General features: G+C 30.0%; 3 protein-coding genes across 4 annotated transcripts; 1 reads left to right on the forward strand and 2 right to left on the reverse strand.

The window, feature by feature from the left end:
* Positions 1-472: 472 nt before the first annotated feature.
* On the reverse strand, positions 473-1,503 carry LOC135958088 (uncharacterized). The gene is made up of 2 exons (XM_065508953.1): positions 1,158-1,503; positions 473-963 (listed from the first exon to the last, which is right to left on the reverse strand). Exons 1-2 carry the CDS (start codon positions 1,420-1,422, stop codon positions 731-733), a joined length of 498 nt encoding a protein of 165 aa, XP_065365025.1. The 5' UTR covers positions 1,423-1,503; the 3' UTR covers positions 473-730.
* A 1,927-nt stretch (positions 1,504-3,430) lies between these two features.
* On the reverse strand, positions 3,431-5,206 carry LOC135957887 (DDB1- and CUL4-associated factor 13). The gene is made up of 3 exons (XM_065508718.1): positions 5,003-5,206; positions 4,226-4,940; positions 3,431-4,074 (listed from the first exon to the last, which is right to left on the reverse strand). Exons 1-3 carry the CDS (start codon positions 5,070-5,072, stop codon positions 3,522-3,524), a joined length of 1,338 nt encoding a protein of 445 aa, XP_065364790.1. The 5' UTR covers positions 5,073-5,206; the 3' UTR covers positions 3,431-3,521.
* A 1,295-nt stretch (positions 5,207-6,501) lies between these two features.
* LOC135957405 (mediator of RNA polymerase II transcription subunit 12-like) lies at positions 6,502-11,655 on the forward strand. Of its 2 annotated transcripts, XM_065508145.1 has the most exons (6): positions 6,502-6,868; positions 6,937-7,271; positions 7,418-8,677; positions 9,156-9,373; positions 11,209-11,478; positions 11,553-11,655. In XM_065508145.1, the coding sequence occupies exons 1-5, from the start codon at positions 6,851-6,853 to the stop codon at positions 11,454-11,456; spliced, it is 2,079 nt and encodes a 692-aa protein (XP_065364217.1). In that variant the 5' UTR covers positions 6,502-6,850; the 3' UTR covers positions 11,457-11,478; positions 11,553-11,655. The 2 variants fall into 2 exon arrangements, with proteins under 2 accessions (XP_065364217.1, XP_065364216.1); XM_065508144.1 differs by having other exon boundaries at positions 11,209-11,628.
* Positions 11,656-21,248: the final 9,593 nt, after the last annotated feature.

Genomic DNA, 21,248 nt, shown 5'->3' on the forward strand with positions numbered 1-21,248 from the left:
TTCATTTAAATCTGAAAAATAAATCCGAAATTTTTTCGTTTTGAGATGGATTATCGCTCTAATTTCTCACTTACTTTTTATGTACTTCATGGGAATTGTATATTATTTTATACAAAATGAATGCTAAACGTTAAAATTTTGCAAAATTTGCCAAAATGAAGCAATCACTTCACAGCTAGTTTTTTAGTTCTTCATTTCAAAATGCGAATACTTAAACAGTTTATGTCATACAATATGTATGATGTAATTCCATGAAATAGAAAACTTTTGGTATTCTTTAAAAACAATGCAGTAACATTTCTACTTGCATACATACACTTGAGTTAGTAGTTTTACAAATAAACCTTTATAAAAATATGCATATTTGCACTTTATAAGATTTTGAATGGCCAACTTGTAGAGTCTATTCCGTTGGCTGTATGCCAATAAATAAAGGGAACTACAATCGAGAGAAATGTTTAGAAATAGTATCTTCAAACTAGTGATACTTTTATTTTGCGTTGGAAACATAAACAAAATTTTATATAAAAAGTTTTAATACATATTTTCTACATAAAATACTCATTTTAGGTAAAGATTTGTAAATTATACAAATTTATAAAAATATTCTTGAATAATATGTTTCTATAGGTTTAAAATATGTGGATCATATCAATAAATGCTTAAAAATAATTAGCGCTACAATAAACAAACATAGGTATAAAATATTTTGTATAAAAAATAAATAAAACTAAAAGTTTAATTTTAAAGATCGTATCAACATCAGATCAGCCTTCGACAAAGTAACACATTTTCGATGCATGGTCAAAAGATAAGAATCCTGAAGTAATTGGACTAAAAACATCTCAGTAGCCTCCTGTAAAGCTTCCATTGCCGTCAATGTATAGCGTACTATATCGGGATTACAGGCAATACTAATTTCACGTACCACACGTGCAAACGGTGCTCGGGGTATTAGCAGATCTATACAAAAAAAAAAGTGTTTCCGCATTACTATATGAATTAGAATGATCAATCCATGAATGAACAAGTCCAATTGAACAATTCAGTCTAATTTTTTAGGTAGGTATAAAGGTTTTGTCTTTTCGTTATTATCAGTAAAAAAGAACGACTATGCCCAACTCTAATATGAATAGAAATTTATTTATTAAACTTACTGGTAGTCTTTTGTAAATTAATAATTGTCCTTAACTGCTTCATTTCCCTTCGGCGCCCACTCATTTTACGGCGAGCAGCTCCTCTTAAAGTATTGCTACTAGACATGCTCGGTTTATTCGTTGTACGTTGTACAGATGATGCATTACTTGTAGTGGCTCGATTGTAAGGATTATTTATTATGGAACTACGCGTTTGATAACTAAAATTGTTTTCTGATTGTTCACCCACATCCGACTCGGATTCTCCCAGCGTTCCACGGGGCATTATCGAAGATTTTAAAGTTGAATTTTCGTATTTGCTGATAAAAGAAAAAATTTTGAATTCAAACTGAAGCGTCCACTGTTTTTGTTTGTTTTTATTTTTCCTTAATGTCAAAATAACAATGTTGCCAGATGCTGTCAAGCGTTCACTGTGTCAAAATATCGATGTTACCAGATGTTGTATTGCATCCACAGTGGTAGGGTTCTATGTGAAACAAAAAGTATCCATTCTACATTTCGACTTTATCGATTTCTTTACATTTTTGAATAGTCGACTTCTGCTTTTTATGAAAAACAGACCTTTTTATACATTTATAAAAAATTTTACAACAAAAATTCAAAATAAAATTATAGACAATTTGACTATTTTTTTAGACTTATTAAAAAGTTATCTGTTTTTTTACTGACTCCCTTGTTGAGTTCATGAAAACATGCACGATTGAAGAAATCAAGCAAAAATGTCGTTCCAGTCCTGGTACTGACTGAACCCAGCCGCCGATAAATGTCAAAAGTCGCCGCCGCCACCTTTTCTGAAGTAAGCCGACACCGCCATGAAATTTAATCGGCGTTGTCGACATTTTTTATCGCGTTTTTTTCTGGCTGTGCTGCCAGATTTTAGAATATAAATTTACTAAGACAGTGTTGCATTTAGGTGTAGTAATAAATAACAGGTACATTTTTGAATAGAAAATTTAATTTTTGGTTTTAAAAAAACTGTACATATTTAGAGCCTTAGAACGGCTGATAATCCAATATTATTTTAAGGATATAATAAAACTTTTTCTATATATAACATATATATAGGCCTCTAAAGTTTTGTTACACATATACCTAATTGCTAATTTGTATTTAATTGAACTGTACAATATGGATGATATTCAATAGTAGTTCGATATATCTGTCTAATGGTATAAAATTCAAATCGTGCAGCATCTTCCAGGTAGAGATCTTAGCGGTCTGCAAAACCGCGGACTTGATAAGGACACTCGTCACAAATCGAACAGATGACAACTGCTTTTGGAAACAAATTTGGCTGGATTTTTAAATAAGTTTTTCAAAATATACAATAAGTTTAAAACATCTACAAATATCAAACGAATCAAGTGTATACAAATAACAAGACTGAACAACTTCACACTGTTGACATGACTGAATTGTTCAATTGAACTTGTTCGTTCATGAACCCAACTCTAGTCTTAAGTGACAATTTATGTAGTCATTCGGCACCAAGGCGAATTTATACAAGATGGAGTCAAACATCTGATAATTTTTTTTCGCTTTTTGGTCCTAACAGTTGTCAAAGCTAGTTTTTATATTGAAATATCTACATATTCTAATCTTATTAACATATTTATTTTTTACATAAGTAATGCCCTCACTATTCAATTATCTACACTACATTAAGTTTTAATATCAGCTCAATTATGAATAAAAAATTACGCGGGAGTTTGTTCCCCGGGAGTTTTTTCTCATTGAATTTGAATAGGAAAAATGAGAAAAGGGGAAAAACTCCAGGGGAATTTTTATTCATAATTGGGCTGTATATGTTTGTTTAATTTTTGTTTTTTGACATTTGTTAAGACCAGTTGTTGTTTTTGTAGAACTGCCACCACCTTGTATAAATTCGCCTTGGGCGGCACTTAGGGCTTTGAAATGACACATAATACATTCGAGCATAGTAATGGACTGTAAAAGAACTCTAGAAGCGTTATTAGAACTATGCCAAATCAGGTTGTAATGGCTACCATTGCACTATAACATACAGGGTAATGAGGTAGCAGATGATCTGCCAGACAGGGTTCAGATCTGACATTAAAATAATTTTGAAGAAATTTATTCTGGCTAAAGTCCAGATAGGTACTTAAAATGTTAGCTGTTTAAGCAATTAAATTACCAAGAGTTTTTTCCCTTTTCGTTTTTTTGACATAGAATTTGAATAGGAAAAATGAAAAAAGGGAAAAACCCCCGGGGAATTTTTTTCATAATTGGGCTGTATGTAAAAAAAACATATCTCTTTTTTTGTTTACATTTTTAATTACTTACAGCAAATCTTACAAACTCTAATAAATTGAAATGAAAAGAAAAAACCATATTCAAATTGAACTAAACCTCCTCCTTTAAAACGGCCTTTTTCCTTTCACCCACAAATGGCACTGCACCCGGTTTCGAGTGATTGCGTACATTAGCCTCTTTACGCAACTCCTTGTCCTTGATAGCGCGCATTTTCTTTTGTTTGTTCATAATGCTTCTAGGTACTTGGCGATGTCTAGCAATACGTTTAATTTGAGGATGGGCAGCATATTTCTGTTTAAGAGCTTCCTGGTAATTGAAGGCTACACGTTCACGGGGACGTATGGCACCTAGCTTTTCCGAAGCCTTAGCCTTCCACATGCGTATGTTCATTTCATCGGAGCCAGTGAAAACGTAACGATTGTCCAGGGACCAGGCAACACATACGATATGTTGCATACGTTTAGTGTGATAGATTTCACGAGAGTGACTGTGATGGGTATGGTAAATGCGCACGGTTTTGTCGTAACTGCCCGATACGAATTCCTTACCGGTGGGAGAATAATCAACATCGGTTACCGCAGAAACGTGATCGAAATGAATCTTTAAGGGATTCTTCAATTGACGTGTATCGAAAGTATAAAGGCTGAAAAATATAAATGATAAATAATATAACATTTACACATATTTAGCCGCATTTACACGACGTTTAGTTACTTCATAAATTAAAGTTAACTTTAGTTTAATATTTAACTAGACATTGTGATAATGGGGCTTAAAAGCATTAAAATACTTACTTGCAATCTTCATTAGCCACTGTGAAATTAAAAGCCTCCATAGGATTCCATGACAGCTTATTACTTTTCATGGTGAGTACCATTTTTCTTAAGGGATTTGCTTCTCTTACATCATACAATATAATGCTACGATCACTACCACAGCAGGACAACAACGAAGTTTCAACAGGATTAAAGGCCACATGATGCAGAGTATCTACACCCCATTTTAGATTTTTTAAGGGATCATTGCGATTTTCATCCCAAATCGAACAGTATTCTCCACACGTAGCAAATTTGGCTTCCTTGCGATGATGTGTTATGCCAGTAATCATAGATCTGCTCAATATGGTATTTATAGGTTCATCTTCATCTCCTACATCCGGAGCTTGGGAATTCCACACCTTTATGGTTTTATCATCGCCAACCGAGTACAATCTGTCGCCACTGATATTATAACAGACGCCACGCACAAAACCTTCATGGGCTACAAAACTACGTACACTTTCACGATTTGCCAAATCCCATATGCGTACTTCACCATCATAAGCGCCACTCGCCAAGGTTGTTAAGCTTTTGGGATGCTTGCCAAAACAGGAGACACCATCACGATGGCCACTTAAATTACCCACAAAGGGTTTGGCAAAAACTCTTTCCAATTTGGTGGCATTTAAAGCTCTAACATATTCTCGGGCTGTTTCCATGGGATGCAATGCTGGATCATAATTGCGAGGCACTGAAAAAATAGACTGCGTAGTAGAATTAATTCTTCCACATTCAATGTTGATTGTAACTTACTTTTGTGGTGCTCATTTTTAGTTTCGCGCACGAAATCATCCGGATTACGACTTATCATTTTTACCTTCATTTTGTTTAATTTTATGTTTTTTTTTTCTTAATTTATTAAAATTCTTGTGCACTTTTGTATTTTTCTTTATTTTCTTTTGCGTATTCCTTTACACGTGCGTTTCTAAATAAAATGTTATAAACAGCTGTCAAAGTTTGTTGTTCTTTTAAAACGTGTTGCCATATTGTGGATTATGGCAAAATATGTGCTACCATATTTAATTATATTTTTTTTTTGGTATTTGTGCTGGCAAAAGTCATTATTCGAATAAAGCAACAAATTCATTTAATTTAAATTTCTGATATCGATTTATTTTAGGAATTAGCTTAAAAATGGCCATTTCGCAATATTTGAGTTTATTTTTAGTGCCTGATTCAGACACTGAAGCAGAAAACAATTTTAAAATTTGTGTATGAAAAACACTGGAAAATTATATAAAAACTTAATGATTTTCATCGAAAATTTTAAAATTGTTTCCGGTCATATTTCTAAATGTGACCGTTACACAAGTCTCTCTCTTGTTCATCAAATATTTCTATTACAGGAATATTTGCTACGCATATTCTCAGTGGCCTATAAAATATAACGGTGAGTGACGATTTCTTAACTATTTCGTAATTTCAGTTTATTTATTTCTAAGATAAATTCAAATTTACTAGTTTGCTATTAAAATATTAAAATAATTGACGAAATACTTAAAACATAAACATTTCTTAAGAATTTGTTAGTATTAATTGAATGTTTGAAAAGTTTCCATTGTATTGTCAACCACTTTATATATGTATTTTCTAAACACAAAACTTATAATCCGAAACATATCAAAAAGTATTTGTAAATATTAAGCAACACATACTCCAAAGTAGACGTTGACGATAAATAATTTTTATTTTTCGTTTTTTTCCGATTTTCAATATCAAAATTTATATGTATTCGTGGCTTTCGGAAATACTATTTAAACCAACATACGGACGGACATATCTTAATCGACTCCGCTGTCTATAAGGATCCAGTATATATTTTATTATATGCTTTTAGTTATACACACAATTTATTCGCCTACAAAATAATATTTTAGAAAATACAAATTGAATTACAATTATGAATTCCTTTACAACTCATGGTAAAGGTAATTAAAAATGTCAGATTCATAATTTATATCCTCCTGCTTTGTTGGAGTATTAAAAAACTATCATATGTTTTTTACAACTGTTCATTTTACATTATATTAACTCATCCACCCACTAAACCCATAAACTCTTTCCCCCACAAAGAAAATCCCACAACAATTTCAAGGCCATTTCACCTAACCATCATTTCACCATCTGGCAGCACTTGCATAATGTAAACAATTTTTTGTTTGATTTGCAAAAAATCTTCCCTCCCTTTTTAACTTTCTTAAATAAAGACAAAAAATCGCGAAAAAATCATTCACAATGACTCAAGTCAAAAAGCAGCGAAAAAAAGTAAGAAGACGAAGAAAAAAATCCTGTATTTTAAGGAATCTACAAGAAATTTTTCAAGTCACGACATCAGAAAAAAAGTGAAAATTTTCTTATAAGAAAAGCAGCAAGAAAACTGCATTTAAAAGTGTGAAAAATTGTGAAAAGTTGACATTTAAGTGCAAAGAAAACCGTTAAAAACATACAATTTATGAAAATTACAGAGAATTAAGAAAAAAAGTAACAATTGCTAGATCTAATAGTCCTTGGTTAGCAAAAGGTAGGGGTGAGACACCAATACCGGGCGCTAACGTCGCCGCCGCCGCCAGCCACAGCCCAGTCGTCCCAAGGCAGTTTTTAATGAAAATGAATAATTTGGTGGGTTTGTACATGTATAATGGCGCAAGGAAAAATGTTAACTTATTATTGTTGTTGTTCTAATAAAGGATCACGTTAAGAATTTCTATCCGGACAATTATAAATTGGATTTATCGGAAACCATGAAGGCGGCTTTATCCAAAGGTGGACCTGGTTCCAGTGGCTCGGGGGCTGGACCTTCTGGTGTGGGCATGTCTGCACCCGCTGGTGCCGGTCCACATGGTTCCGGCGATATGGCTGGTACAAGTGCTGGCATTTCAGGGGCTGGTTATGTGACGGAAAAACTGTATATGCTTTTACAGTTGTATTTACAAAATAAGGGCTGGAATCCCAGTGCTGAGTTGCTGCAGTGTTTCACCGATCTGAAAGATAATGCCATGCTGCCTAGTGCAGCATATTTGCAGTGAGTTTTATATGAAAACTTGGATTAATGTATAAACAATTGCTAAAACATTTTTAAAACACTTTATAGTTTATTTTAATTGTTAAAGTTCATGCTCAAAAGTATTATTATTCTGTGTTGCATTTTTTTGATATTTTCTTTTATAGAGTTCTAGCAAATCGTATGACGTTGGACACTCAAGGTCGCTTGATACTGCGTGAAAATGGCAAGATAGTGTTGCCCTTCGAACACTTTGCCAATGCGGTAATGCTGAAGCATATGTCGGGACCACATGGTCTGCACTTAAGTGTTGATGCCACTGTGAGAGCTGTCATTGAATCGTATACCATTGGCCGAGAAAACTTTGGCATGGAAAAGGAATTTATCATAGAAGTGGTGCAGTCATGCCCAAGTCCTGCTTGTCGTTACTATAAAAATCATATTGGCATCTCACCATTACCATTTATGGATCAGCAATATCCCAGTGTCAATCCTAGTGATTTTCTACAACATTTGCCACACTTACCACCACCTCCACCGCCACATGTGGGTGGGGGACATGTTGCAAGCGGCTCTGGCGGTGGTAGTACTGTTAGTGGTCCCAGTTCAGCGGGTAGTAGCAGTTCAGCTACTAGTAGTTCCACTGGCGGTGGCGTTGGTGGAGAAGTGGATTTGTCTTCGAAATCTTCGCACTCTTCTCACTCAAAGGTACCACCACAATTGCAGCATTTGACTAAACAGCAGCAGAACAGCATTCAATCGCAATTATCGCAAATAAGTGCTGCTGCTGCCGCCGCCGCTGCTGCAGCTGCGGCTAAACAACAGCAACAGCATCAGCAGCAACAACAACAGCAGCAACACCATCAGCAGCAGCAACAACAAGCTGCCGTGGCAGCAGCTGCTGCAGCAGCGGCCGCTCAACAACAACAGCAACAACTGTCGGCCCTTATTCAACAGCAACAGAATCGTGCTTTAGCCCAGCAAAGTCTGGAGAAATTCAGCACTCTCTCACCTTTGGAGAAACAGCGTGTACTCTCTCAACTGGATCCCAAACATTTTGATCCCACCACCATGGCTGTGGCAGCAGCCGCTGCAAATTTGCAAATGCAAGGTCTCATGCAATCACAAGCGGCTGCTGTTGCCGCCGCTGCTGCAGCGGCTGGACAAAATTCAGCTGCCCAATCGGCTGCTGCTGTTTCAGCTGCTGCTTTGGGCATGCCATCTCCTTCACCTAGCCAGGGCGTCCCTATTGTACCGCCGCCACATCATACCATGCATCATTCATTGCCACCGCCACCACCACAATCGCCAACAGCTCATAGTGCTAGTGGCAGCAGTGGTAGTAGCATTGGACGGCATGATAGTTCGCCCTCAACTTCTGCTCATTCGGTGGAACTGATGGTGCAGAAAAACGTGGAAATTTTACGGTGAGTTTTAAACATTGCACTGAAAATTATTTTCTGACGCAAGAAAGTTGATAAATAGAAAGTTTTAAACAAAAACGTATCTTTAAAATATTTCTATAAACATTTTTGCAAAAATTATAAAAATATCCAATAAGCACCAAAGCTCTAAAAATTCAAGCACTTGAACATTTTGTTAAAATTTGACTTAACTTGAATGCAATTATATTTTAAACTTGAAAAAATTTAATATTTTTCAAACAAAAAAGATGGTTGGAATTTATGTTTCCTTTTTACTGGTCTATAATTTAAGGCTTGAATTACACTTTCTAGAATTTTACTTGAATTAAACAAAAGTTATATTTTAAATTTGAAAAATATATGAAAATTTAAAATTGGGTATATTTTTATAATTTGATATGAAATATTTTTGTTATTTTGTAGGATTAAAATAATTTTAGACTAAAATATTAATATTACTTTATTTATTTTTAATTTTTAGCTCCAACTTGGAATCTTTGGAATCGAATAAAGATCTGTTGGCTTTGCATAATGGTGCTTGGGCATCAAATCAAGATCCGAATGGCAATTTCCCATTAGGCCAAGATAAAATTATACGTGTATTTGCGGAACTAATGCGCAATATGGCACGCATGAAAACCTACATAAGGCCTTCCATGTGTAAACCTTATGGCAAGCAAAGTGAAGCATTGCAAAAAAGTAAGTTGTTTTCATAAGATTAAAAAAAATATTAATATTAGAAATCGTGTTTGAAAATAAATTAAACTTAAAAAAAATCCTGTTTAAATAAAATTTCCTCTAAAGAGAAATTTATCAATATATTGATACAAGAAAATTTCTAAAATTTTTTTTTATCGTTGAAAATGGTTTTTAAAAGTTAATTAATTCGCCATAAACTCAGTTTCAATAAAATTTCCCCTAAAGGGAAATTTCCTAATATAAGAGAAATTTCCAAAATTATAGCAAATTTTTATTTAATATTAGAAATCGTGTCTGAAAATAAATTAATCTTAAAAATCCTGTTTAAATAAAGTTTCCCCTAAAGGGAAATTTATTAATTTTCTAAAATTTCTAAAATTTACTAAAATTTTCCCATTTTCCCGGGAGTTTTCTCCCTTTTCCCATTTTTCCTATGTAAATTCAATGGGAAAAAACTCCCGGGGAATTTTTTATTCATAGTTGGGCTGAATATAAGAGAAATTTCCAAAATTATAGCAAATTTGTATTTAAAATCAAAAAACGTGTTTGAAAATACAAGGGAAATTTCTAAAATTTTAGTAAATTTGTGTTTATCGTTGAAAATGGTTTCTAAAAGTTAATTAATTCGCCATAAACTCAGTTTTAATAAAATTTCCCCTAAAGGTAAATTTCTCAATATAAGAGAAATTTCCAAAATTATAGCAAATTTTAATTTAAAATCAAAAAACGTGTTCGAATCCCCTAAAGGGAAATTTTTCAAAACAGAGAAATTGAATTTTTTGTTTATCATTGAAAATAGTTTTTAAAAATTATTTAATTCGCCATAAATTCAGTTTCAATATAATTTCCCCTAAAAGGGAAATTTTTCAAAATAATAGAAATTTCCAAAATTATAACTAATTATTATTTAATATTAGAAATTGTGTATGAAAATAACTTAAACTTAAAAAATCCTGTTTAAATTTAATTTCAATAAAATTTCCTCTAAAAATTTCCAAAATTATAGCAAATTTTTAAAAAAATTCTCTTTAAATAAAATTTCCCCCAAATTTTTCAATATAAGGAAAATTTCTAAAATGTTTGCAAATTTTTGTTTATCGTTGAAAATAATTTTTAAAAATGAATTAATTAAATTAAAAAATTTCCAAAATTATAGCAAATTTTTATTTATTAGACATCGTGTTTGAAAATAATTTAAAATTAAAAAATCTGTTTAAATAAAATTTCACATAAAGGGAAATTTTTTAATTTTAGGGAAATTCTAATATTTTGCTAATTAATAATTTATCTGTCCAAAATTCAGTTTTAATAAAATTTCCTCTAAAGGGAAATTTTTCAAAACAAGGGAAATTTCTAAAATTTTATTGAACTTTTTGTTTATCAATGAAAATAGTTTTTCAAAATTAATTAATTCGCTTCAATATTATTTCCCCCAAAAGGGAAATTCCAAAATTATAGCAAATTTTTATTTAATATTAGATTCAAATAAAATTTCCCCCAAAGGGAAATTTCTAAAATTTTTGCAAATTTTACTTTGACTTTGGAAATACTATAAAAAATTAGATTTCAATAAAAGGGAAATAAAATAAATCTTCCCCTAAAGAGAATTTTTTTAATATATCGAAATTTGCACAATTTTAGCGAATTTTTGTTTTTCGTGGGAAACGGCTTTTAAATATTAATCAATCTTTGATAAACAGAAAAAAAGTTTGTATAACTAATTATAGGTGGTAAATTGAATAAGTGCACCAGTTGTTTATGCAAAAGTTTTCATTAAATTAATTTCAATTATAAATATGTACCTTTCAAATAATTGACCAACCCTTAACTTTCAGCTCTTTTGGACACCATACAAATAGTGCAAAATTTGCGCAATTCTCTACCACCACCGCATATTCAAGTGACTTCTTGGAAAAGCGAAAGTGAGGGTACATCTAATCTACAAGGCGGCAATGGCGGTGTAGGTGGTGTCGTCGGTCTTGGTAATCCCATAACACCTAATGCCCCTATGATGGGTGTGGGTAATGGTGCTACATTATTGGGCAGTATGCCTACAAATCGTATTGAAAATTTAAGCAATTAAATTTACAGTTAAAAGCTTACAGGTAAGTAAGTATGTTTTGCACAAATATATTTACAAATGATAAATGGACAAATTCTATTGTTTAACCATAATAAGCCATAAATGTTTGAATGAATTATTGAGCATCACATGCATACATATTTTGAAACATGGAAGTAACCACATTCCAATAATTATAATAGCCGTAGTACATTTTATTTCTTCTTTTCTAGTAGTGGTAAGTTACTCTAATAAATTCTTGGTTACAACAATAAAATAAAACAGCTTAAACAGATAATACTCTCTAGAAGAGTAGTTTTAATTAAATGTGAACATATTTTAAAATTTAAAAAAAAAACAAAACCCAATAATTATGAATGTTTTAAACCCTTTATAACACACAATTTAAAATAATCATTATAATGACTACGAACAAAGGTTTTTAAAACCACTTAAGTATTAACAGAATTATATAATTATTTAGTATGAAGAGAATTTTGTGCAATTTCAACTTTAAAGTTGGAGATATTTTTTAAACATAAGTATTATTATTATTATTACTAATTTGAAAGTATATGCATACATATGCAATAGCATTTATCAATTTTATATTTTTCCTTAAACTGGCTTTTATCATTTTAGTGTGCCATTAGTTTTAATATATTTTTTTTTTTTTAATTTTTACATAATTGAAATCTTTTTTTTTCATATTTTTAAAATCAGTGATAAACAAACAAATGTTATATTTGGGAAAAACAAGTCTAAAAAGTAGAGTTGTTACCAAATAAAAAATGCGTAACAAATTTAGCAATTGAGGAATTCATTCAAAAGGTTAGTGAACTTTTTTCTTTTCGAATATAACCGTTTGTCATTATCACTGTTCTAAACAGACTGATTTTATTGTTTAGTTTTAATCAACATATTTGTTTCTTAAAATGTTTATACAAAAACAAATAAATATATGTTCCTTGAAATAATAATGTTCAAATAAATGATACAAAAAAAAGTCTTCTAAAAATTTGGCTTTAAACAAAAACATTTTTTTTATTTGTAATTTTTTTTGCATTTTTAAATATCGGCTACAAAATCCCAAAATCTGTGATAATTAAAACAAAAACAAAATTTAGTTTAAAAGAAATTCTCTTATTTTTTTTTACCTATTTTATAGTTTAGGCTAACAATTTTAAAAAATTTAAATCATTTGGCTTATAAAATGAAATTAAAAGGAGCAAAGGAGCTTTAACCATTTTTATTTAAATTTTCTAAAATTTCACTTAGTTTCTTTTACGTTTATGTAAATCTTATTAAATTAAAAATTCCTTTTAAAATAATTTACAATTTTTAAAAATATAAAATTAATAGTATTAAAAAAAATAAAAATAAAATCATCATATCAATTATAACTTATAAAATAAATATAATTAGTTTTTATAAGCTTAAAAATCAAAAATTAAAATATGCTTAAAATATAATACATAATAACAATAAATATTTAAATTTAAATGAATTTGAATTAACTACAATATAATAAAATTGGAAAAACATTCATACATACACATTTCAATATATAAATAATAAAAAATCCAAGATAATTATACCCACCAATAATAAGAAAGAATGAAAAACACAAAAAAAAACTATTGTGTGTAATAAATAAAAGAACAGTAAGATTTTAAAACATTGTGAAAACCATAGAAATTAAATTTAAAACAAAATTAATGTTAAATTTTTAGTTAAGAAAAATATAAAAATTTAAATACTGTAGGTTTTACAAGGAAATTTGGAAATCGGGCGAATTTTAAAGCTTTTTTTTGTAAAAAATGGGGTTTTTGTGCAAAAAGATTATTTTACATTTTTTTTTGTAAAAAGCTTTTTGGTGAAAATTTTTTTTTTGTGTAAAAAAAATCTTTTTTGTAAAAAAACTTATTTTTTAAATAAATCTTCTTTTTGATGAAAATCCCATTTTTAATGAAAAAATCTTTTTTTGGTGAAAATTTTTGTTTCTGCATAAAAGCTTTGTTTGTCATTTTTTTAAGCTTTTTAGTGAAAAACGATTTGATTTTTTGTAAAAAAAATACTTAGGTTAGGTTTGACATTATTTTGTGAGGAAAAAGACCATCACTCAAACTAGGGTATTCGAATTATTCGATTTTTCTCTTGTTCGAATAAAACGAATAATTCGAATAAGAGATTTTAACTTGTTCGAATAATTCGATCATACGTTTAAAATTAATCGAATTATTCGAATAATTAAAATTTTTTTAAAAAAGTAAAGAATGAAGTTTTGATGACGGTTTTTTAATATTTTATTGTTAAAGAAAAAAAAAGTTAACAATTCAAGCATTGATAATGTTAAAAAACATTCGAAAACAAAGTTCATCATTCAATTTTCAACAGAAATATTCTGATCAGATTAACTCCCGAACAATCTGCAAAAAAATTGACTAGCAAACCCTTTAGTTTCCGTTTTGGAGCTATGCTTTAAAGCTAGTTGGATATGATCCTGAATTCAAATACAATATAAACGTATTAAGAACTCTTTTATGTCGTTCATTAATTCGGGTTTTAAATTGAGTAACTAATTCTTTAGTAAATTAATTATTCACTATTTCTAAATTATTTATAACAAATTGTATTATACATCAAGCTCTATCAACGTTGCCGAATCATTGGGGAATTACACAATAAATGGAATCTGTCCAAAGTTTGATATCATTGTCAGTGAACGTGGCTAATTTGAAGTCAGGCAGTGCATATTTGACGCATTTACAAATACGCAAAAAGTTTATTACCATGTTAGACAAAGATCTTCAACGATGTTCAAAATCATGTATAACGAACTCCATGCTTTTCTTGCAACAAAGCGTTAATTTGCAATATTTGTGTTTATCATTCGATTTATTAAATATTTAGCAACACATATATTTTAAGATCATGGTCTTCATCTATTTCAATGTAATCATTATAAATGTCATCCTCAATAACACTTTCGACGACCGTTTCAAAATCACATTCAACTCCACTTTAATCTTATTTAAAATTTTGATCATTAATTGCGATTCTTCTAATATTTCGCCAGCTAAATAACAAATATTTTATTCCGTACACTTTATCTTCATTGGTTCAAGTCCTAAGTTAAAAATTTTGAAAGATTTGTTTTTAGAATTGTAACTTCTTGCAGTAATATTTATATATGTATTTGTAGAAGGAGCTATCGGAATACTCATCTATAGTGATCGAAAGTCCCTTTGTCTTTAGTTATTTGTCGAATTTCAGAAACAATAAAATTTTTGTGAGTCATTATTACTGTTTTAAATTTGAAATTATGAAAAATTTTAAGCAATTTAATAAATTTAAATTTATACGAACATTTATTCGTTTTATTCGATTATTCTACATACAATTGTTCGAATTATTCGTAATTCGAAAATGGCCATTTTTAAATTGTTCGAATAATTATTCGTAAGAAATTATTCGATTAATCGAACGATCATTAGTCGAATGAATACCCTAGTAAATATTATGAGAACTCTGCACTATCAATTTCAATGATAAAAAAGTGGGTTCCTGAATTTCGTTTTGGCCGTACAAGTATGGAAGATTCCGAACATTGTGGGCCCCAGAGCAATTGAAAAAAATCTCGACAAAGTGTTGGCCGATTGAAAGTGCGAGAGATTGTGGAGGCCATAGACATCTCACATGGTTCAGTGGATTCAATTTTGTATGATCCAAACGGTTGCACACATGTGACGTTTCCAATGCAAAAATCCATGAATTAAGCTACGAAATGACTATCTTTCTTGTTTCCAAACCTGATGAAATGGCTCGGCGAAAAGATATTTGACTCCACCCATAAAATCATCTCAAAAGAAAATGCCTATTTCGAAGACCTCGACAAATCTTAATTTTTAGAATAGATAACAAAATTGGAGAAACATTGGACAAAGTGTATAGAGCTCGAAGGAGACAATGTTGAAAAATAAAAAAAACTGTGTTTCATTCTAAAAGTCACGGACATATTGGTCCGCCTTCGTATCTTCTTCATCGTCATTGTGACAACCTCTACATGTAGTCCATTATAATGAAGTCCAATTAACATCATCTATTCCAAGCCGACAATGTCCATTAAAAAAGTTTGACCATCTCTTCTGGTTGATGTTGGATGTTTTGTTGTTGTTTTTTTGGGTTCGTTTTTTGTATTATAATTAATTTTTACGAAATCTCTAAGATCCTGAACAAATGTTTGTAAAATAATGCACAAAATGTTATTTCCTCCATATAAGGACTGAGATCGCAAAAATGTTAACTTACAGTTTAGATTTTTTGATTGAAATTTTTATTACAATTTACAAAAAATAAATTTTTATAGTTCTAATCAATAGTTATGAATTTATAAACCTTTTTCGGAAACCCTTCCATTAAGGTTTTTATTGAGCTTTCTGTCACTTTGTTCGAACAGGTAGCATCTCCGTTTAAAATTTACCACACTTTTGGACACCTTTATTTTGTGCTCTTCAATTCTCTATTAACACGATCCCAATATCTCTTCATGACTGTCTTGGTACAAATACCACATTATTGTTCTTGTACCACTCAAGACCTTGCTTACCATAGTGACAGCATGCCCAAATCAGGCAAAAAATAAGTGGACACATTAAGAAGTCTTATGAATGGAAGCATCCTCTTTTGTAAACATTCCTTGATGTAAATTTCGGTATTTATAGAGCCCTTTGTAATAAATGTTTGGCTTCTTTTGCCACAACTGCATATTGCTTGCCATGCCAAGAACTTTTTCGGCAAATTTTCTACTTTTGGGCCCTAAACTTTTCTACAACATTCCCTCGGGCATCAACGACATAAAAATATTGACCCGGAAACTGCGAAAAATTGTCCATACGTACGTTTTGTCAACCATTATTCAGAATTATTCTAAATAAAGGAATCAAGGAACCTCAGATATAAAGGAACCAAATTTCCGTTCGAACATGGGCTTTGGAATACAGTAATCAACATTATCAGCGGAGATAGGAATGATGTCTAATATTCTTCTCCCGATTATTCCATATGCCAATAATGTTAAGTCTTATCGCGGTGCATGTTACTATGCGTTTCGCCAAAAGGTCAACTAGCAACCAACTTAGCATGGTAAATAGCGGCTTGGTAGGCGTTGTCCTTAAAACACCTGTTTTAAGAAGTGCCGTTGATTTCAGCACCCTTTCAGTCTTATCCTTGATCACCGACTCAAATAGCCAATTACCGTTACAAGGATTGATACGCCATTTTGGACCTATGGAGATGAAAAGAAGTTTTCTAATAAGAAAAATTTCAAAAGCTCTAGAAAAAAAGGTTTTTAAATCTAAACATTTTCAGCCGATTCCTGAAAGCTTTTTTGGTGAACACTTTTTTAAATGAAAAAACTTTTTAATAAGAAAAATTTAATGTTTATTCCGAATTTTAAATTTAAAATCGCTTGGGGAGATTTTTAATAAAGTATTTGGGAATTTTTATTATTAAAAGGAATGAATAACCATACCAATTTTATGTTTTTTAAAAAATAAAAGCTTTCCCAGTTCGGAATTTTCAATATGAAGATTAACAGCCATATGCATAAAAATTTAAAAAAGGTTTATAAACCAATTATAGGAAAATTTTCATAAAGTTGTATTCATAAACGATTGATAGCTTAAAATACCTTTGATAAACAATTTTTAAATGTACAAATTTTTAAGTAGGTTCGACCCTACTATAAACCTACTTTAAGGAATTATTTTTACTTTTTATCATAAAAAAGAGGATTTTAAAGATAAATTTGGATTAATATACGATATTAGTGCAATTGCTAAACACAATTTCCACTCCGCTGGCGAATAAGTTCCATTTTAATAGTATATGATTTTGTTTGATATTCCTCCGGCAGTGAATAACATGAGGTTCACAAGTTAGTTTGTTTGGCATTTTTGTCATTTACTTTTAACCTGCAACGCTATATAGTAATAAAATGTGTAAACATTGTGGAAGAAGGTTCACACAATCTAATATACCCACTCCGGAGTTAAAACTATGTGTTTCCACATAGAAATTCATTAACTTTTGTTAAAATTTAACAAAATGTCAATAAAAATAAATTAATAAAACAAATTATAAAACAGTGATGTTTATTTTATCACAGACTATTCGTCATTCGAATACTTTTAATAATAATTGAAATAAACTATCAGCCCAATTATGAATAAAAATTCCGCGGGAGTTTTTTCCCTTTTCTCATTTTTCCTATTCAAATTCAATGGGAAAATACTCCCGGGGAACAAACTCCCGCGGAATTTTTTATTCATAATTGGGCTGTATATAAAAAAGTTTGTACATTAATACATTTTAGCTTAATATAAATTTACTTGAATCAGATATACATTTTTTATCTAAAAATAAGTTGTTATCTTCAAAAATGTATTATTACTAAAAACAATCAATGAAAAAAAGAAAATTAACGAATATTTTATCCTAATTGAAAGCAACACTAACAACAAAAAAAGGAAATAAATGAGAAGCATTGCCAGCTTAGACAAAAATCAGTACATTAGTTATTGTGCCTTTAACAAACGTTTATGAATACAATACTTTTATAAATGATTTTTAAAGCTAAAGTGTTCTTTAACAAAATTGTGTTTTAAATCTACAATAAGGTTTTTTTATGCATATAGCCGTAAGATTTTTATAGAATTTTCTGTGTTTTCAGTAATTTATTAAACTGAAAACTTATTTTTCTCGTGAAAAAATTAATTCCCAATTTTAATTTCTAGTTTGGTTAGCAAAAAAAAAAGCTTTCTCTTTAAGTTAGAATGTAAAGGTAGGGTCACACATGGTAAATATTTGCTCAAAAAAGCGGAACAACTTTTTTTAGGACACATTTGCTTGACGTGTTTACTCTTACAAGTGTTTTGTAAGATCAAACAGCATCAAATAAAATAAATCTAAATTTTTTGTTTTGAATCATCCTAAGTAAAATAAGTTTTTTAAATAAATAAAAGAATTCAAATGTATTTTATTTAGTGGTTACGTCTTTTTTGTCAAATATTTGTCATGTTTACTGTTAATACCTTTATTAACAGTATTTAGCATTAAACATGTTAAAAGTATTTAGGAATTAAAATTTTAAGTTTTTTTTAAAGGAGTGTTTTATTTTACAACCTTATAATTTTAATGATTTTTTAAAAATAACAGTTTCCCAAGTTGGAATTGGTTTTTAGCTGTGAATTCATGTTAAAAATATATTTTTTATAGATATTTTTTTTTGCTGTATCATTAATTTATAATTTGAAAAAGAGATTGTAATTCAAGTGATCTTGCAGAGTATCTAAATGGTCCAACTTTTCCCCTTCTATAAAACGCCATTTAATAGTGTTAGAGGTAGAACCAGTCCCTATCCACAAGGAACTAATCACTTGTCCTAGTTCTTTGTCATTTCGTAGAAAGACAAAAATATTGATTACTCATTAACAAGTAAAAAACTAGCTCTGAATAGTCACACGAAGCTGAAAATAAGAAAATTAAATTATCAGCAAACATGAATGCCCAAAATGTCTTGTAAAACGTACAGTATTTTATCAAAATCGAATATTATTTTGAGACTTATGTTTTTTTTTTTTTTTTTTTAATTTTTATAATTTCTATTTCAACGAAAATATTTATTAAAAAAGGTTGTATTGTCTATTTAACAAATAACTGGTAATTAAAACGCATAATAATTTTAAAATAAACACAAATTTTATTATTTTTCTTTGAAAATTTTATCAAACACTAACAAAATGCAACAGTATTATTAAACAAATCGCATTTAAACAAATACATAATTTGAAAAATTTAAACAAAAACAAACTGCAGCGTAAACAGATAAACTGGAAAGAAAATGTTTTATAAATATTAGTAAAGCTGTTTTTGCTTTAAATAAACTATAGTTTAATAACTCAAGATTTAAATTGAGTTATAGAACTTTTTGTTTGGTTTTGCTAAAACAGATCACGCTAATGTTGTCAAATATTTGTGGTATATAGCCAAAGTTTAACAGTTTCTTTATAAAATATGAAAATCGCATCAGTCAGTTTGTTTCACTACCAAATTTTTGCTTTTGGTGGAAAAAATCGAAATATTTTAATTATATTTTTAAATATTATTAAAATATATTAAGCAAATTATCTTAAAGTAGAGTTAAATAAAATAAAAATAAATTAAATTAAATAATTATATCAATATATTCGCAAAACAATTTAAACAGTGTAAACGCTTAAATAATTGAACGAAACAAAAAAAAAAAACAAATATCAAAGCAAATATATTTTCAAATTAAAATTTTCTTTAAATAAACTTAAACAACAACATAATACAAGAAATATTATTGATAAACATTTTAATTAAACTATCAATTAAATTGTATTCCGTGAATTAACAGAATTAAAATTAATAAAATGAAAAACTCTAATTGAATGGCAGCTAAATGGAGTGACATTTTTTTAGTAATTAAAGCGTAACAAATTTTGTTGTCAATAAAAAAAAAGGAATTCGTTTGAATTTGTGCAAATGTCCGCCACGGCTTCGATGGGAGCGCGAATCCGAAATGTCTAATTTTCCATGACTGGCGCATAATTCACGCTGAATTTGACCGATGACATGGGTTATGTTGGCTTTGAAGGGCGCAAGAAAAAGTCTAACGGGATCAAATCGCACGATCTTGGTGGTCTTATAACATCACATCCACGTGAGATATCCGTCTGTCCGTGTGTCTGTTGAAATCAATTTTCCGTAACCCCAAATAACTTTCATACATGATTGATACATCCATATATCCACAATAGACCCGGTTCGAGAAAATCTGACCACAAATGGCTGAGATATAAGGAAAAAACAGGACAACCTCGATATTTGGATTATTTTTAATCTATAACTGGATTACTAATTTATTAATATAGACAATAATATAGACAATATGACAATTTTTTGCTCAAATGAAAGCTTAGGTCCATTCCTTTAAGAGCTTTTTGGTCTCTTAGAGGGATGCCAGTGGGATAGTATCAAAATAAATGTTTCAACACAAAAATTGTATGTCTTGAGTTACAAAATATTTATTTTGATAGATAGACCACTCGTATCCCACTAAGAGACCAAAAAGCTCTTAAAGGAATAGAACTAAGCTTTCATTTGAGCAAAAAAAAAAAAATAAAAAGAGGGCCCATTTGGAAAAAAGTTCTATTTTGCCAAAAAAATCAAAAATTGTATATCTTGAGTTTCAAAACATTTATTTTGCTATATATCCCACTCGCATCCCACTAAGCAACCAAATAGGTCTTAAAGGAAAATATCTGAGCTTTCTGTTGAGCAAAAAAAAAAAATTAAAAAGAGGGCCCATTTCGAAAAAAAAGTCAACAAAGTTTTTGATTTTGCAAAAAAAGTCAAAAATTCCATGTTTTGAGTTAAAAAACATTTTTTTTATAGATATCGAACTCACATCCCACTAAGCGACCAAACAGGTCCTCAAGGAATATATCTGAACTTTATTTTAAGAAAAAAAAGGCCCATTTTGAAAAAAAAAATCAAAAAATTTTTGATTTCGGAAAAAAAAATATTAAATTTTTTTTATACCCTTCACCTTCGTGAGAAGGGTATATATAAGTTTGTCATTCCGTTTGTAATTTCTACATTTTTCATTTCCGACCCTATAAAGTTATATATTCTGGATCCTTATAGATAGCGGTGTCGATTAAGCCATGTCCGTCTGTCTGTCTGTTGAAATCAATTTTCTGAAGACCCCAGATATCTTCGGGA

The sequence above is a fragment of the Calliphora vicina genome, chromosome 4, assembly GCF_958450345.1.
Source record: "Calliphora vicina chromosome 4, idCalVici1.1, whole genome shotgun sequence".
Lineage (NCBI taxonomy): Eukaryota > Metazoa > Arthropoda > Insecta > Diptera > Calliphoridae > Calliphora > Calliphora vicina.

What these genes read in the sequence shown, in the direction of transcription:
- LOC135958088 (XM_065508953.1), bottom strand. Translation starts at nt 1,422, where the DNA reads ATGCCCCGTGGAACGCTGGGAGAATCCGAGTCGGATGTGGGTGAACAA. An exon ending in TAATTTACAAAAGACTACCA is followed by an intron (nt 964 to 1,157) that starts GTAAGTTTAATA and finishes TTTTTTGTATAG; the next exon opens with ATCTGCTAATACCCCGAGCA.
- LOC135957887 (XM_065508718.1), bottom strand. Translation starts at nt 5,072, where the DNA reads ATGAAGGTAAAAATGATAAGTCGTAATCCGGATGATTTCGTGCGCGAA. An exon ending in TAAAAATGAGCACCACAAAA is followed by an intron (nt 4,941 to 5,002) that starts GTAAGTTACAAT and finishes CTATTTTTTCAG; the next exon opens with TGCCTCGCAATTATGATCCA. An exon ending in GTGGCTAATGAAGATTGCAA is followed by an intron (nt 4,075 to 4,225) that starts GTAAGTATTTTA and finishes TATATTTTTCAG; the next exon opens with CCTTTATACTTTCGATACAC.
- LOC135957405 (XM_065508145.1), top strand. An exon ending in AAAAACGTGGAAATTTTACG is followed by an intron (nt 8,678 to 9,155) that starts GTGAGTTTTAAA and finishes TTTAATTTTTAG; the next exon opens with CTCCAACTTGGAATCTTTGG. An exon ending in AAGTGAAGCATTGCAAAAAA is followed by an intron (nt 9,374 to 11,208) that starts GTAAGTTGTTTT and finishes CTTAACTTTCAG; the next exon opens with CTCTTTTGGACACCATACAA.